Consider the following 19,073-nt stretch of genomic DNA (forward strand, 5'->3'; position numbering starts at 1 on the left):
TATCACATTCAATGCTTAATGTGTTACATTATCGTTCTCTTTAACAATATTAACATGAATTTAACAAAAAATAATAATCATCTTACTCGCTTTAAATAAAATTAAAATTAACTTGAAGTTTTTATAAATATTGATACTGCATTTTGAAAAAAAAATTCAAATACAAAAAAAAATTATCTAGTATTTTTTTTAACTTAATATTTTTTTAGTTATAATTTTGTTTAGAAATAAAACAATTTGTAATTTAAATAGAAAACCGGGATAATGTTATTTAGGAGAAAATAATAATGATGTGGAAACAATAACATATAAAACTTTTGTTGAAGCTAAAATGTTATTTTAAATATAAGAGTCTTTCGGTTATCTGGAGACTAAGTTAAATGTGCAGTAAATGCAACCTGGCCTATCACTCACCTCTGACCTCTATTTATAGTTTTTGCTATGGGCTTGGGATTAATGAAAAGTTAATTACGGCCCAACTCCAACCCAATAGCTCTAATCCTGATTTACCTTAATCTTTTATCTTAACTACCTGGCTTACCTGCCGGTTGGTCTTAATAGACTATCCGAGCGATGAACCGACATTACTCCAGAATGGTGGAACGGTCGGTCAGATGACAGCGTGTGAAGTGAATCTCTACACGAACAACAATCCTCCCATGTTGTTAAGAGTAAGATGGGAAAAATGTTAGTGGTTGACTGAATCTCGAGATTGCTCCTGGACCGACCGGTACATACACGACACAGTCCATACAGTACTGGATCGGCCTGTCCATACAATACACAGTCCATACAGTACAAAGAGCATCAAAAGTCTGACAGTATTAATTGAAGAGGTGAATTTCACTACATGAATTTCATTGACTTGATTAAAGATAAAATTCACAGGTTTATATTTAAGTACTAATTTGGTTTTTTTATTTGTGGCGTTAATTTGATTTGGTATTTATATTTGTATTTGACTTAAGTTTTTATATTATTTTTTATTTACTTGAGTTTTAAAATTTTATTTTTTAAATAAATTCAATTTAATCACTTTTATAAAATTAACGTCGTTTTTATAAGTGTTATATAGTATTTTTGTTTATTTTTTCATTCTTTTTAACTTTTATTTTAAAGTTTTTTTTCACTTATCATATAATATTTTTATTGTCGTGTTAGTGTCATATATAAATATTATCCATAAGTTTATTATCGATGCCACATTAAGTTTAGGGTTAAATATGATTTTAGTCCTTAAACTATTGGCCGTTTCTGGTTTTCGTCCCTGTTTCAAAGTAAGGTACAATTTGGTCTTCGTTTTTTTCGAAACGTTCGTTTTAGTCCTCGAGAACTAAACACTGTTTAAAAATTTGGTCTTCATTTAGCAACAAATGAGAACTAAAACCAAAATTCCGAGAACTAAAACAACGTTTCCTATAATTATTTCTTTTAACAAGTGAGTCTCAATTTTATTTAAAACGTTCAATAAATTACAAAACTTGTTATATTTTATGAAAATTCATAAAAGAAATATTATTTATTTTATAAAATTGATTTAATTAGACAATTAAGTTAAAATATGTAAAATATATTTATTTTAATAATTTAATTTAAATCCCATGTAAATTTTATTTTTTTATTAAAGGAATTGAATTTATAAATAAGATAACAAAAGAAAATATTTTTTTAAATATTAAATTAAAAAGTTACGAACATTATATTTATATATTTTGCTTTTGTTTTTTTAAAGGTGAGGTGATTCTTCTAGTCAACTTGTTTGATAGAGTAAACAAGATTGATAGGAAACTTTTTTTATCTTAATTTTTTTAAAATATAAGTTTAAAATAAGTATATTTTTCAAATTTAAATTAAAAAATAAAATTAATTTAAATATTTAAGTATATTGTTTTATTGTGTAATTTTAAAAATTTATTTTAATATGAATATAAATTAATAGTTATAATTAAGTTCAATTACTAATTTTGTTTGATTTTAGATAGGATAATATTATTTGATTTTAAATGAAATTGGAACTCGTTGAGTCATAAATATCAAATTAAATATAAAACATTGACATATTATACTAATACAATATGATCACATAACACAATATTAATATTGACACATGAAAAAATATTAAAAATATAAAAAAATAAAAAATATTACGAACTAAAACAATGCTATAAAGACTATGTTAACTTAACATAAGTGATCAAATTAAGTTTATTTTAAAAAATAAAAATTCAATTATATATATATATATATATATATATATATATATATATATTCAATTGAGTCAAACATAAATATAAATACTAAAATGAATTAAAGTTACGTCATGAAATTAATAATTAAACTTTCTTTTAAATTTGTTTGTATATATCCCGTACTACATAAAATAAGCAGGAATATCACCATTTATTGATTAAGATAAAATTAAAATACAAATAATTATTATTTAAGTTAAAGATATATTTTCTAACTTTTATAAATTATTTTTTTAACTTTAGTTAAAGTTGATAAATAAATTTAATATGATAAATTTTTTATAGTAATAACACATGGCACTATTACACTTAAGTGCACTCATACGTGAGATAACAAGATATCTATTTTAACACATGATAATTTTATTATAAAAAAAAAACCAACGTGGTTAATATATATTAACCAAAATTAACAAATTGTATCAAAATTTATCATGCACTATTTTATTTTGTGTGACAATAAAAAATAATAAAATTGTTATTATTATTATAAATATAATATTAAATATAAATAATTTTTACAATTTTATTGTAAATAATTTTTATCCATTTATATGTAGTTTTATAATTAAGAAAATGGCTAAATTTATAGAAATATCAAATTTTAAAAAACAGATAAAATAATTATTTTAATTTTGAAAAAACTATTTAAAAAATAAAATAGATATACGTTTCATTTGAATTTGTCTAAGGATCGGTTGTCTTTTTTCTCTGCTCTCTTTTAATCAAAAAGTGGATTACTTTTCGAAAAAAACTATAAAAAAAACAAAACAAAGGAGTACAATCGATCTAGTACAAATTCAACCGAGATAATATAATATAGATATTCTGCTATTCTAAAATGCATCATTTATTTATGTACACTTTACTCCCAGTCACGCTGTACTGTAGTTTCCACATCCCTTATTTACAAATTGGAACTTTGAAATTATATTTTCATAATGATAGTGTATTTATAACTTTTTTGAACTAAAAGTATTTTTATATTTTGAATTTAGGATGATTAATATGTTTAATTCTAGAGAAATTTTAATATATTAAAAACTAGGCACATATAAATGGTTCGTGGAATATATAGAGGTGAAAAGAAAAGGCATCGGAAAATTCTGGTTTTGAACAACCTCAAAATGTGGCAGGGAAATAGTAAATTTCATATTAATGTAGAGAGAGCATAATCATGGTTACGTGAACCACATTGCAATGCCAGCAAGAGAAAGAACGACGTAGTTGTCACCAAGCTGAAATCGATTATCCTCAGGCGCCAAAACCAGAGATGAAAAGAGGGAGAATAGGGAAGTTAGATACTCTTGTCTCATTCACCAGACAGCGATCCACTCAGATTTTCATCGTTCTTGGGTTCTTCTACATTCTCGTCGTCTTCCTCGAGATACCCTTCGTCTTCAGAACCACTCAAGAACGACCGTTTCGCCTCCCGCCGCTCGTTCGGCCCCCAAACGACGTCGTCTCGGGTTTGACCCTAAACGATGCCGCATTTGATTCCTTCCTCTACCAATCTGCTTGCCGCCTCGGCAGGGTTCTTTGGGCCGAACTTAAATCAGGTAACGTGCAGGCCCCCGTTTCCAAGCTCGATAATAAATCCAGGCCATGCCCCGAATCCATATCGGTATCCGGGCCCGAGTTTTTTAGCCGCGGGAGGTCGATGGTGATTCCCTGTGGGCTCACGTTAGGGTCCTATGTAACCGTGGTTGGGGAGCCGTTAAGAGCGCAAAGGAAGAAGTGGCAGTTTATGATGGAGTTGCAGGGGCTGACGACGGTGGAGGGTGAAGAACCACCTAGGGTCTTACATTTCAATCCTAGGTTGAGAGGGGATTGGAGTGGAAAGCCTGTGATTGAACTCAACACTTGTTACCGCATGCATTGGGGTACTGCAATGCGCTGTGATGGTTGGAAATCAAGAGCTGGTGAAGATACTGGTAAGAAAAAGTATGTTTTATTCTTTATGGTTGTGACATAGGAAACACTTTAATTTGCTCCCCGTATATGGATACTTTACCAATCTCATTACACAATAAATTTCATTTATTAAAACTATACAAATCTCATATCTTTCTCAAACATTAATATCATGTCCAAACAATCCACAACCCCTGCGTTAAACTTAAGATAATGTGACCGGATCATCAGATCATCTATCCTCCACATCCAGATCATCAGGTCATCTGTCCTAAGATTCTATTAAAAACATAAATAAAGTTTCAGTTCAAGCATATTTTATGTGTCTTATCTTCGAACTATTGTTGTATTTGATACTATTGTACCTGATACATTTATCGTTAATGTGCATCATAGGTTGTGATAGTGCTAAATTAAGTTGTTACTCGTGTTTGATACAGTGGATGGGTTGGTGAAATGTGAGAAGTGGATTCGGGGTGATGATGGTGACAGACATGCAGTTGAGTCCAAGGCAGAGTGGTGGTTGAAGAGATTGATTGGTCGGACAAAACGAGTAGCAGTTGATTGGCCATTTCCATTTTCTGTGAACAAGCTATTTGTTCTTACTCTCAGTGCTGGGTTGGAGGGTTACCATATTTATGTTGATGGGAGGCATGTCACCTCTTTTCCTTATCGCACTGTGGGTAATCAATGTCCTTCAACTTCGTAGTTTGAAGTGGGTTTTACATAATAATGCTCTGTTTTGATTCGAACAGGGCTTTACTCTTGAGGATGCCACTGGTCTTATTTTGAGCGGGGACATTAGTGTCCGTTCTGTATTTGCTGCCTCTTTGCCCTTGGTGCATCCCAACATTTCCTCGCAGCAGCATCTTGAATTTTCAACCAGATGGCGTGCCCCAAGTCTTCCTCACTTTGGCGTGGAATTGTTTGTTGGGATCCTTTCAGCCGGAAACCATTTTGCTGAGCGGATGGCTGTGAGGAAGTCATGGATGCAGCATAACTTAATCCAATCTTCAAAAGTGGTAGCTCGCTTCTTTGTAGCACTGGTAATGCGAACAAGTTTCTCAGTTTATGGTCATTTTGTTGGTTCTGGAGATTTCTTCACAATTGAATGGTTTTGACAGCACACGAGGAAGGAAATTAACGTGGAGTTGAAGAAGGAGGCAGAATATTTTGGTGATATTGTTATAGTTCCTTACGTGGATAACTATGACCTTGTTGTGCTGAAAACGGTGGCCATCTGTGAATACGGGGTAAGTTGACTGTTTAAAAAACTTCCACTTTAAAAAGGAAATAGTTTAAGTTAATGTACGAGATGGCTGTACTGTTCATAGGTTCGCACAGTTTCTGCGGAGTATATCATGAAGGGAGATGATGACACTTTTATAAAAGTTGATGATGTTATGACTCGAGTAAGGAATGTTCCATATTCTATGAGCTTTTATATCGGGAACATCAATTACCGCCACAGACCCATGCGCCATGGTAAATGGGCCGTGACATATGAGGTAATCAAAACCTGTTGGCTGCTGCAATGCTTTTACCATAGTTGAGGAGTTAGCGTCGTATGGGAAATTCTTTTATAAATTAGTTTGTTATAATTCGTCACCAACAAAGGTCTGTATCTGATCAAAGAGTGTATCATCTCTGCTAGAGCATTGGTTTCTTTTGGCAACTAAGCGAAAGCTCAAAATGAAATTAAGAGTATGTTCGAGTTCGATACAAAATCTGAATTGTTTTAAAAGTTTCTTCATTGGAAAAAGCTTTCTATATATAGCGGATAACCTCTCAAAGGCACGTATAGTTTGTATTCAAACAGACTCTAAAATAACTTCATTTAGTATTGACTCCACTTATTATTTTAGTATTGTGCAACCTTTTGATTGATTTTGCTTATACAGTAATTACTTCATGAAGAATTGCTATTCTTCCCTCTCTTCAATCAGTCATCAGGTCTCCATTGTTTATAGTTATCACCTCGTTGTAGCACTATATTGTCAGTCATCTTAATCTTAATTTTATGGGTTGGAGACCACGATCCCTAACTGAACATATCACACAGCATTCAGCAAAAACGCTTTATTGTGTATTCAGAACTCTTACTCTAATAGGCCGTGATAGAATTAATAATGGTTCTTACTTCCTCGTTGTTTTTTCACATCTATCTTCTTGCTGATGATAATTTTGTTGTCTTCTGCTTTTAGGAGTGGCCAGAAGAGGAATACCCACCCTATGCTAATGGACCGGGTTATATTTTGTCTTCTGATATTGCAAGCTACATAGTATCTGAATTCGAGGAGCATAAATTAAGGGTTAGTATTCTAATATATCATTGCAAATTTTCTCTTTTGTCCTGTAATGCCTCAAGAATCTTGATGCTAGTGCATTTGGTGTCTGTAGTGGTTGAAGTTGTGAATGTTTTCTTCTTTATGCAGTTGTTTAAAATGGAAGATGTGAGTATGGGAATGTGGGTAGAACAATTTAACAGAACAAAACCAGTATACTACTTTCATAGCTTGAGGTTCTGCCAGTATGGTTGTGTAGAAGGCTATGTCACTGCCCATTACCAATCGCCTAGGCAGATGATGTGCCTGTGGGATAAATTGCAGATGCAGACAATTCCTGAGTGCTGCAACATGAGATAACGTTGTTGGTCGCCATCTTTGACTTCAGCGAGGAAAAGAGAAAATTTTGCAGTCATAGCTTAGATTCAATATTGTATATATAGTGATGGTTAGTTAACTGTAGTCCTGTATAAATGTGGCCTTTTAAATTTCATTATTTATTTTAGATAGCGAATTCCATTATTTAGGTTACTCGATACTATCTTCTTCCTTGTTGTTTCAGCGTGGGATGGGACGATCAACGTAAGGTTTGAGTGAGTGGGGATATCATTTTTAGGATTGCGGGAACATGCTCTTACATATATACAAGTTCTGACATTTTTTTATATCTTACTCTTTTTTCACACTTTATTCTTCATCCCGCTTTCTTAAAAATATTAGTTTATTTCATCTTTGTCATACCGAGTGCTGCTCCAATGGTCGTCTTAATATCTTCTTTATGAAGTGGTAAAAAAAATGATATAAAAGTTATATTATATGTTGCATTTTCTTTAGAGAAAATTTTCTCTTAATTTTTAGGTTAGAATTCTTATTCTTATCAAATATTATAGCAACTTAACTTATTATTAGATTATCATGTTCTTATTCTCGATTTATTTTACATTCCTTTTTAATTTATTTTTGTTATGCTTCTTAATTATTTAAATTCAAAGACAGTGGTACACTCTCTTAGAAAATATCGTGGTATTTAAAGAAATGTTTTAGTTTGAATATCTCTTTTATCTTATTTTTCTATCATATTAAAAAAACCTAAAAAGTCTTGAATGTTTGTGTTTTGTGTTTTTTTTTTAATTTTGTTTGGTTATTTTCTCTTAGAATTATATAAGGAATAAAACTCTAATATTTTATCCAATTTCGTTTAATTTTTAATTTTTCAAGTTTTTTGTTAAATTATTTATTTCTACATTTGATTTTTGAAAACAATCTATTTTTTTAATTGTAGTGATAATTAACTATTTACCTTTAATTTTGTCTTAATTTTGATTTTTGAATGACAATCTGTTTAGTTTTATTTGTGTGTTTTTAACTGAAAATTAGAAAAAAAAACAAAAAAGAATAGTAAATTCAAGTAATAAAGAAACAAATATATATGGGAAAAAAAGAAAGAGAGGGTAAAGATCCAAGGTAAAAAAATTATAGAGTTCAAGACAATTATTATGCTACACTATTGTTATAATTGTTAGTTTATTGAATTACATCCAGTCTTTTTTTAGAGTATTTGTAGTGTTTAATTTAACTTTTTTTTGGTAGTCTTATTATTTTCTATTTTTATTGTTTTATTTCTTTCAAAGTTCTTTGAAGTTTTGTCTAGAGTTTTGTATTTTCCTTTACCTCTTCAGTTAAGGTTAAGATATTATAATGTTTCTCATATTGATTTGTCACTCTTTGTTTAAGTTACTCAAGTTCTCTACCAAGTGCTAAAGGGAATTTGAGTGAAAAAAAGACAAGGGAGTACTTTTAAAAAAAGAGCCTAGAAGTGTGATACATGTGTGGACTTTTGAATGAAACAATTAGAAGAATGATGATATTTTAAATATATTATGTTATTTTGTCTTCCTAACCTTTTCTAGAAATATTTAACAATACAACATGTTTCAACATAGGCATCCTTTAGGAAGTGGTTTAACATATCCTTACTCCTCATTAAAATCAATTGATTATAGAAAATGAAAGCACGAAGAAATACATCTAGTGCTTGTGTGGTCTTGGAGGGGAAAGTCAGTGAAGTCATGTCACACATAATAACCTAAATGGAAAAATAGATGAGCTTAGAGAAGACACAAGTATGACAGAAAATATTTGTCAACTAATAGTACAAGTGTTTTGAGATGCACTAAAAGTGAAGGCTATGGTCATGAAACTCATCAATGTCCTAATTGGAATGCAACTTCCATGATTAATGAAAACCTCAAGAACTATATTCTATACTTGAAAGAGGAGGAAGAGAGGACTTTGCAAAAGTTAGATGTGTTCAAAAGAAAATAAGAGTAAAAGCTAAAGAGAACACAAGAAAAGAAAGTGCTTACATAAAAGGAAGCAAAACAAAAGAGAGAAAATAGAGAAAAGGAAGTAAAATAAATAGAGGAGAACAAAAGGAAAGAAAATGAAGGAAAGAAAATAACATTTTGATTTGTCATTTAAAGGAAGTATTAATTCATCTTGTTTTGTTTTCTTGCATAGAGAATAGTTGTTTATCAAGAAGCAGTGATACTAACAATAGGAAAAAGAAAGAATGATATTACATAGGAAATATTTATTCATCAAGGAGGAACAATGACAATAATAATGAAAGGAAAACAAACTTTTAAATTAGCTGGATGAGCCAATTTGTGTTCGTTGGGCTAGCGAGTCTTGCTAAGCAAAAGTATGATAATTTTCGTTTTGTGTTATTTTTATTTATTTGGGACTTTGAACTTTATTTTGTGTTATTTTTATTTATTTGGGACTTTGAACTTTATTTTAAAGTTTCTATTCTTAAACTTATGTAAAAGTACTAAAAGTTGATGTAAACATTTTGAAGTTAGAAAATTCTTCTAATTTTTAAGTTAAAACTCTAATTCTTAAAAGAAATTAATATTTTATAAGAATTTTTATTTGAATTATCAATCCATTCAATTAAATTGTGACTTTTTCGCTCTTATGATTGTATCAATTTCTTTGTCTAACATGATATTTTTATTCTTGTCTCTTTTCTTATCTTTGATGGTTCTAATTAGTTAACATTCATCGATTATATCTTTTTACATTTTTTTTTATTTTTACCTAGTCATTATATTAGATAATGCTTAATACCTTATTTTGTCTCCAGTTTCGCTCGACAATGTCAAATTAGTCTATCCTTTAAAACGTGCGTCAATTACGTCCTTACTTAATAAAATTTATATCAATGAAATCTCTTTCGTTAAATCCGTACAAACAGCGTTAATAGAAGACAGAAAAAAATAATTAACGTCGTTTGTACGGATTTAACGGAAGAGATTTCATTGATATAAATTTTATTAAGTAAGGACGTAATTGGGGACAAAATAAGGTATTAAGCATATTAGATAATTACATGTGTTGCTCTGAAATCCATTTTTGGCAGGTAATTTTTTTTTATCCCAGTTGAATATTATAGTATTTAGGATAATGTATTGATATGATTTATGATGCTATAATCCTCAGGTTTAAAACATAGTTTCAAATTTGAAAAAAAAAATTAAGATGGTATGAAAAAATAGTCAAATACGTTAGTTATTTTTCTTTTCTTAATTTTGTTAGATTTACTTTCTTTTTCAAACATAATTGTTCTCTGTATTATTTATGGCACCAAATCTACCAATAGTGTAATATGGTATAATATCTTGAGTTATATAATGTTTGGTAGATATAATTTATTATTTCTGGGGGATTTGAGGGGATTGATTTGAAATGATGTGTTAGAATGTGATTTGGTTTAAGTGATCTGTGATAATTTCTAGAAATTTTTTTGAGAAGAAAATATAAAGTGTGAAATGAAGAGAAAGAACGTGATAAATTTGTAGGGATTGTTTGTTAAATTTATAATTTTATTTTTATATTAAATATTTAGTTTGTTTATAATTATAATTAGAAATTAATAATTAATATTTTAAAGATTTCTTTTTAATTTTTTCAACCAAAAAATGTTTGTATTTAAAACAATACACCTAACTTCAATTTTTATATTACAATAAAAATTACCTATCAATAAGATAAATCAAATTTTCACTTCTCATTTTTGGCACCCTTGACAGAAGAAAGCACCCTGGACACAATAACACAAACCATTACAACATCATGAACAAAACCCTATCAATTTCACCTAACGAATTCTTTATTTTGGTGACTATATATGTAAGGAATGCTAAGTTTTTTGTCCCAGTGAAAGAAAAATAATGATTGAACAGACCTAGTGATCTAGAATATCATATAAATGTTGGACTATAGAGACAACAAATAAGTCTCAAACATTGGAATATAGTCATCCCCTTGAAGTTTCTCATTCCTAGTTATTTACAGTTTTGTTGAATTAAAAACTGATGTTAATATTGTCAACATAACTATTATATTGTCTTAAAAGAATTTAATCAATTATGTTATCTAAAAGATTGTAGGAAAAATTCGAAATATTTGTCTAAACATCCCAATAAAAGAATTATACAACACTAAGCTGAAATAGTAATATATATATATATATATATATATATATATATATATATATATATTGAAAAATATTCAATTATTTTTTAATTATTGTTGTATTATCTTTTAAAGACATTTTTTATTTTTGTTATCATGTCAGATGTCAATTGTTAATGTGAGAACCTGGAAAAGGGTTAAAGAATGAATATGTGTATTATACTAATGAGATCAGATTTTATTTTAATATAAATGGATTTTAAATATATCCTGGTTCATTAGCATAAACATCCAATCTCTCTCTAGAACTCAGAATTCTAAGTTCATGTGCCTTCTCTCTAACCTCCACACTCACTGACTCAGTGCATGTCCGTTTAGGTGGTGCCCAAGCGTCCACAGCGTAGAGGGCTTTATTTTGAACCAATTACTTCTTTCATTCGGACCGGTAAGTAGTTCTCCCTTTTCCTCCTCTGTTTTGGAACCTAAGACATGTTATTCTACTGATTTCATGTAACTAGAAACCTTCTCCTTCAATTTTTTGTCAAAACTTAGCTCTAAAGAGTTGTTCTATCACTCATTGGGTGGTTTGTAGGGTTTGGTTGAGTTCTTGCTGAGTCAGGCACTGTTAAATCAAGTTGTGAGCTTAGCTGTGAATCCCTAAGGTAAGGGGAGCTACAATACGTTTTTAGATGGGTTGCATGTGGTGTATGTATATTGATTTTTGTACTGCTATGTTGTTGGCGTTGTGCTTTGATTGGGGAAGATTTAGTTGCATGTGCTGGAATGTATGACTGTGAAACTGGAGTGTGATGATTGTAAATTGTTTTGGATGTATCTAATTTCTGTAATAATCATGTTGAAGTGTTTGAGGTGAGATATTTGTTGTAATAGTGAATAGGTAAAAAACTTGGTGTTCTGTTAGGGTTTAGTTCATTTTGAGAGGAAGTGAGATAGTGATTTTAAGCATTAGAGGTCTAAAGTATTTTTGGGCTGTTGGGGGCATACTTAACCAGTGCATTGTGACTTGTTTGAGTCACCAAAGTGGTCCAAATAGGTACAAAGAGTTAGATTTGGGTTTGGGATCTTCAAGTTGTGGAAATTGATGTTAAGGAGTAAAAGTTGAGTAGTAATCCCTTTTGAAATGTAGTAGGAACGTTTAGGATCAATTAGATAAGTTTAATTAAGTATAAAACACGAATTACGGGTGTTAGAAGTTGGGGAAAATGACTAGAGATGGTAAAGAGTGTGTGAGTTGCATAATTTTGCAGAATTTGCGTTTTGCAGATTATGCAGATTCGCTGAGCGAATTGTTTCGCACAGCGAGTCACCCTGGCGAGATGCTCTCTGTCAGGGCATTCGCATAGCGAGTTGGTGCGCTATGCGAATGACTAGAGAAGGTTTCTCTCTGTTTGGTGATTCGCATAGAGAATATGGTCGCTATGCGACTGGTGGTTTCCTGGAAAATGCTAGTTTAATTCGAATAGAGAATTTGGGGTGCTATGCGAGGGTTTAGGGTTTGATAATGTGTAGCAGAATTTTCAGTTTAGCATAGCGCACATGCTTGGTGCGCTGAGCAAATGTGAGTGAGTAAAACTCACTGTTTTTGTTATTTGCACAACGAGTTTGGTGTGCTGAGCGACTTGCCCAGAACCTGTTTTTATTCTTTTTATTCCTGTTTTATGATAACCTTGAACTATGTTTTGATTATTAGAATGGTGTAAAAGTATCTATGATATTGTATGATCGGTGAGGCTATATGTTTGGATTCGATGTGATAATATTATGGTATTTGGTTGTTCATGTCTTGAGTTAAGTTTCAAAGTGACAGTATGGTTGATGGACGTAATTCCATGAATCTCAAAGGAGGTTACATGGTGGTGCCTTATGTTATTGGACGTAATTCCATAGATCTCAAAGGGAGGTTACATGGTGGTGCCCTATATTATTGGACGTAATTCCATGATCTTCAAGGAGAAGATTCATGGTGGTGCCCTTAGTGTTTAGAATGATTTGCATGGTAGCTCAGTCTTGGGGGTTTTCCTGGCGCTCCAATAGTCTTTCATTCTTAAGTAGAGAGGATTGATCCATGTGGTGAGGAGTAGCAGGAGGTCATAGTCTTGGGTGCTTCCAGTATGGCCCAAGGTGAGTGATAACGGACTAACCTCGTGAGTGTGGCAGGGTGAAACCCATTGACAATGGCTTTGCAAAGCAGTAGAGGTCACCACGAGTGCATGACCCGCCATAGCTCGACAATCATTCTAAGTCCGGACGAGTCAAGTTTAAAGTGAAACAAGTCATGTTTGTATAGTATAGTATATCTATCTTTATTTGCATATTGTATGTGATTATTATAACATGATTTTGTATATCTAGCTCACACTTGCTTCTGTGTTTGTGTTATGCTTGGGTATGCTTTTCTTTTGCAATGATTATCCACTTGGGTGTGAGTAGAGGTGGATGAGGTGCCTTTGGAGCAAGCTTTGGAGGGAGATGATCCTGCAGCTTAGTCTAGTTAGGACTCTTAGTTATTCCTTATCATTTTGAAATACTTTACTCTGTTTAAATTTTAAAATAAGACTTATTTTGGGATGACTGTAACTAGGGATGACAACGGTCGGGTCGGGTACGGATAGTGTCTACCCGCAACCCGACCCGACAAAAAAAATCCACCCACTACCCGCACGGATACTCGCTTAAAAATATCCGCGGGTATTTTAAAACCCGCGGATACCCGTGGATATCCGCGGATACCCGCGGATACCCGTGGATATCCGCGGATACCCGCAAGTATTTAAAAAAAATATATTTTAATAAATTATTAAAATAAAATTTAAATAGAATTACAAAAAATATATAAAATATAATATAAATTAAATTAAATATAAATATAAATTCAATTTTAATTAAATTTAATCTTGTAAAATATAAATTAATGTTAATTTTAATTAAATTTAACTTAATAAAATATAAATTAAATTTTTATTTTTATTTTTTGCTGGTAGCGGGTATCCGCGGGTACGGATAGTATAATATTCGCACCCGACCCGTTTATAAGCGGGTATTAAAATATCCGCTACCCGCGGGTTGCGGGTAGTAAATATCTGCGGGTATCAACTATCCGTCGCAGATTTTATCCGCGAATATCCGCGGTCGCCAATTTTTTGTCATCCCTAACTATAACTTTAATATTTTACTTCCAGTCCACTTTTAACTGTTCTCTTATATTAAAATGTGGACTTACTATATTATATGTTTCTATATAATCTGGATGTTAGTTAACTTTTTATATACATAATTTAATAGTAAGTTGTTTTTCTTTAAAATAATTATCCGTGATAAAATATATTTGAAATTAAAAATAATAAAAAAATTATTTTTAAATGAATTCTTTTAAAAAAATTAATAACATGATTTATAAATGAAAAGAGAATTGGATGAGGATTTGGCTGAAAAGTCTAATTTTAAGATTTAAAAAGTTAGTTCAAGTTGAGACACTGATTATTTTTATTAATAAATGTATTTAAGAAAATAATAAATGATATTTACATTTATTATTATTTTTGAGTAAATTATTTCCAAAATATAATAAATGCAAAAGAACAAATAAAAAAGAAAAAAAGGAATAAATAGTGTCTGATTCGTATGGTTACATGTTTGCAATAATTTTATGTTCCGCATACCAAATTCCGCGGGGTGTTGCTCCCTCCATGTGTCTCTCTTTCCATACCCAATTAGTCTTGAGGAAACAAAATCTTATGTCGCTAACAAAATATATTTATAAATAACAACTTAATCAAAACTTTAATCTTGTTTTTTAATTAAAAGAAATACAGATAGAAATAAGCTGAAGCAGAATAATTAACATATATTTTTGGTTAAATATATACCACAGTCACATAACAATTTATACAGTATACTTTTATCCTGTTCTCTCTTTTCCTCCTATTTCTTTCTTATTTATGAAAAACTTTGTGATATCATATTGTTTTGAATGAAAGTCATCATAACCGAAAAAGGCCTATATCCCTTCCCCATGGGCAACTTGAGTTTTTGGATGCTTTATTAAATGGAGCTCTATAATGGAGAATGGAGTAGGATAATTCACTTACAAATTGGACTTTCTTTTGTTGTCTACCTCATATTTTATCATCTTCTATTCACTCTTACATGTGAAATATCATGGTTGATTTTATGGATTTTATAACAATCACATCACTGATCAAAGTCAGTTTTCCATAAAGATATTATTATAGGAGAACAATAATAACAGCAAAAAAAAAAACTAAGATATGAAGCGAACATAATTCTTAACAACAATAAATATAAGTGATAACAATAATCATAAAATAAACATTAATATTTTTATGAGTATAAAAAAATCAACTCAAAAACATGATAAAATTCACATAAATTCATTTAATAAATTAATTTAGTAATGTTTTTAAATATAAAGAAAAACAAAAAAGAACCTAAACGTAGAGTAATAATGTAAAACCGATTTCTTTAATAAAAACCTTTATTTGATGATCTCAATAATAAAATTGAAGAATTCTATGTTGTGAACTTTTTGTCAAAATTTAAACTTGATCTAACCATAAATGAAACAAAAATCGGTGATTGAAAAAAATCGTAATTTTACTGATGTGGTTCGATGAATATATCAACAAATTTATTCTCTTTTCTATCTTTACCAAATAGTGAAAAAATAACACTTTTCAAATGCTGAAAGACATGAGAAAATGAACTTGATTAACTTTTTAGACAAATAGTTAAGAGTTAAACTTCTTGTTAAAACTATATTTAACTCAAATATTTAAACAATAAACTTATAGATTTAATTTTTTTATATAATGATTACTTTTTTTTACTTTTATTTAATGTAAAACCTTTGAAGGGATTGAAAAGAAAAAGGAAAGAACATGAAGAGCAGATAAATTAAGAGACGAGAGTTAGGTTTACTACTGTGAGGCTTATGCGAGGTCCATGTCCTTAGCAGGAACAGTAATATTTTTTATTTTTATTTTTATTTAATGTAAAACTTAAATTCTGACTTATTTCAACAAAATATAAATTTCAAAAAGTTATTTCGAAATGATTGAGATGTGATGGAAGTGTCAACCCAACCTCTTCAAATTTCAAAGGTGACGGCAGGTATGAAGTGTGAACAGAATATGCTCAAGTCCACAAGTTTTCTTCGTGAAACTGCAAGTGAGAAATTATTCAACCATGGGAGAAAAGAATGAAACACAAAATGATAGTGCTTCTAAATTTCTTTAATTTTTTTAGCAGAAGTGTGTTTGATTCTGTCATCAATTACTCCCTATACATCAATTGCTCCTATGATATTGATCAAATCCGATGAAAATATAATGTCAGGAAAATAAAAATTACTCCCTATACATCAATTTGATGACCTCAAAGTTCTTTGCGTCATTATTACAAGTGAATAATCCGTCACATACTGTGTAGACAGTTCAATAATGAAAAAAATCTTATAAAATGGTTAGTGGAAAAAAATTGTAAAACTGGATAAGAAACAAACATGTAACATGGATCTAATTTGGAAAACATTAGTGGTATAGCTTTATTAACTTGGAATTATGCTGGTCTTTGTGCTATGTTTTACAACTTGAGGAGGAAAATGACAATAAGTGCATCAAACAATGAGAAATAGACACAAGGACATGAAATTTAAGTATTGTGAGCATGAGAAGGACCCCATTAAGCCTTAATTGAGAAGCTCGTCATCTCCATTGACAGCCAAGCAGCAACCTCAATAGAGAGAGTTTCTTTCACTAGTGATGAGCAAAAACCCTTGCTAGATAGGGGCCACATTTGTTTTTTGTTAAGGAATTTGCTCAGTTTCAGAGCTTTTTTTCTCTGCAGTGTCCAATAAGACACAACATACCATGAATCAGTTCATAAATTTAAGCTTTTGGGCCACCTTCCACATAGTCCCACCAAATCAAAATAACTCAGTGGAACCTAATATTCTATTTCATTTGTACTTTTCTCATTTTAAAATTACTCCACTGTTGCTTTGGTAGTGTCATTTGACTCATTTTGGTTATAAACACTGGCTGGCCTTTGTATTCTTTCTCAATTCTCATCCCCACCCACTCACATACTCACTCTCACTACCTTTTAGTTTTTCTCTTTCCCTTACCTTACAGCAATTTGACAGCCACCTCCTGAAAAGAGAAGGGCAACATGAAGATGATGAGTGAGATGTGGACAACAATGGGGTCAACCTTAGCTAGCTTGATGTTCTTGTGGACGATCATGAGACAGTACTGTCCCTACGGGGTTCAACGTTTCTTTGAGAAGTACACACATAGGATCATGAGTTACTTTTCCCCTTATATTCGAATCTCCTTCCATGAGTACATGGGAGACAGGCTAAAGCGCAGTGAGGCCTATGCGGCTGTGGAGGCATATCTCAGTGCCAACACATCAAAGAGTGCTAAAAGGCTGAAAGCTGAAATGGGTAAGGATAGCAGCAACTTGGTTTTGACTATGGATGAGTATGAAAGGGTAACGGATGAGCACAAGGGTGTCAAAGTTTGGTGGGTCTCTAGCAAAGTGATGTCACCAAGCAGGTCTTCAATGTCCTATTATCCAGAACAGGAGAGAAGGTTCTACAAGCTCACTTTTCACAACAAGTATAGAGACCTGATAACTGAGTCCTATTTGGAGCATGTTATGAGGGAGGGGAAGGAGATTCGTCTGAGGAACAGGCAGAGGAAGTTGTACACTAATAGCCCTGGCTATAAGTGGCCAAGTTACAAGCAGACGATGTGGAGCCACATTGTGTTTGAGCACCCTGCTACTTTTGAAACAATGGCCTTGGAGCCTGAGAAGAAAAAGGAGATCATTGAGGATTTGATCACTTTCAGCAAGAGCAAGGATTTCTATGCAAGGATTGGGAAGGCATGGAAAAGGGGGTACCTTCTTCATGGCCCTCCTGGGACAGGCAAGTCCACCATGATTGCTGCAATGGCCAATTTGTTGGCCTATGATGTCTATGACTTGGAGCTCACTGCAGTGAAGGACAACACAGAGTTGAGGAAGCTTCTGATTGAGACAACCAGTAAGTCTATAATTGTTATTGAAGACATTGATTGCTCTCTTGATCTTACAGGGCAGAGGAAGAAGAAGGCAGATAAGTTGTCGGACGAGGAAACTGATAAGGATGTTGTTGGAAGGAAAGAGGCCAAGGAAGAAGGAGGGAGTGGCAGCAAAGTCACACTCTCAGGGCTGTTGAATTTCATTGATGGGATTTGGTCTGCCTGTGGAGGGGAGAGGCTGATTGTGTTCACAACCAATTATGTGGAGAAACTTGATCCTGCACTCATTAGAAGGGGGAGAATGGACAAACACATTCAACTCTCCTATTGCACTTTTGATGGCTTTAAAGTGCTTGCAAATAATTACTTTAAGCTACAAACTCATCCATTGTTTGACACCATCAAGAGGCTAATAGATGAGGCCAACATCACCCCAGCTGATGTTGCTGAAAATCTCATGCCCAAGTCCCCACTGGATGATCCTCACAAGTGCCTCTCCACCTTGATTCAAGCACTTGAGAAAGCTGCAAAAGCTGAGGAGCTGGAGCAGAATTGTCCCATTCAACATGACCAACTTCTTCAACAAAATGGCTCCATTAAGGAAAACGGTGAGCTTCCACCTGACAAAGCAGTGAATGAATGCCAGCTATGACAAAGCAGGCACATTTCTTATTATACTATGTATCTATGTTAGTCAACTCCATGAGATTATTAAAAAGGGAGGGATTATGTACTTCAACAACAAAGGGTTTGCTAAATCCTCCTACTTTTTTGATTAATTTTGAACTTGTATTGAGACTTGAGAAGATTTATTGTTATTGGGATAGGTCCCTCCCCTGTTGTTCTTTTCTCCCTTGAAATACCTTGCTGTTAAGGTGCCTTCAAAATGCAACATAATCATAATATGAAGGCTATTGTTTCTCATAATGGAACCTTATATTGTGTGGGCTATTGCTGAATATTGTTTCTATTATGCACTGATATAAATGATACGAATCATGAATGAGGGAAATGTAGAGAGGTAAGAGCACAAGGTAACATGAAAGAGGGAGTACTTGTGAGTGCTTTTTTGTTACATG

The 19,073-nt window shown here is 31.9% G+C and overlaps 1 protein-coding gene and 1 pseudogene across 2 annotated transcripts; both read left to right on the plus strand.

Moving 5' to 3' along the window:
• Nucleotides 1-3,353: 3,353 nt before the first annotated feature.
• On the plus strand, nucleotides 3,354-7,115 carry LOC124834649 (hydroxyproline O-galactosyltransferase GALT6-like). 2 transcript variants are annotated; one of them, XM_047309393.2, is made up of 7 exons: nucleotides 3,354-4,183; nucleotides 4,604-4,842; nucleotides 4,919-5,209; nucleotides 5,288-5,416; nucleotides 5,498-5,671; nucleotides 6,368-6,475; nucleotides 6,599-7,115. In XM_047309393.2, exons 1-7 carry the CDS (start codon nucleotides 3,523-3,525, stop codon nucleotides 6,806-6,808), a joined length of 1,812 nt encoding a protein of 603 aa, XP_047165349.1. In that variant the 5' UTR covers nucleotides 3,354-3,522; the 3' UTR covers nucleotides 6,809-7,115. The 2 variants fall into 2 exon arrangements, with proteins under 2 accessions (XP_047165349.1, XP_087961143.1); XM_088105017.1 differs by having other exon boundaries at nucleotides 6,368-7,115.
• Nucleotides 7,116-16,607: 9,492 nt separating this feature from the next.
• LOC124834648 (AAA-ATPase ASD, mitochondrial pseudogene) lies at nucleotides 16,608-18,854 on the plus strand (annotated as a pseudogene).
• Nucleotides 18,855-19,073: the final 219 nt, after the last annotated feature.

The sequence above is a fragment of the Vigna umbellata genome, chromosome 1, assembly GCF_029865625.1.
Source record: "Vigna umbellata cultivar VRB3 chromosome 1, Vumbellata_1.0, whole genome shotgun sequence".
In the NCBI taxonomy this organism is placed as follows: domain Eukaryota; kingdom Viridiplantae; phylum Streptophyta; class Magnoliopsida; order Fabales; family Fabaceae; genus Vigna; species Vigna umbellata.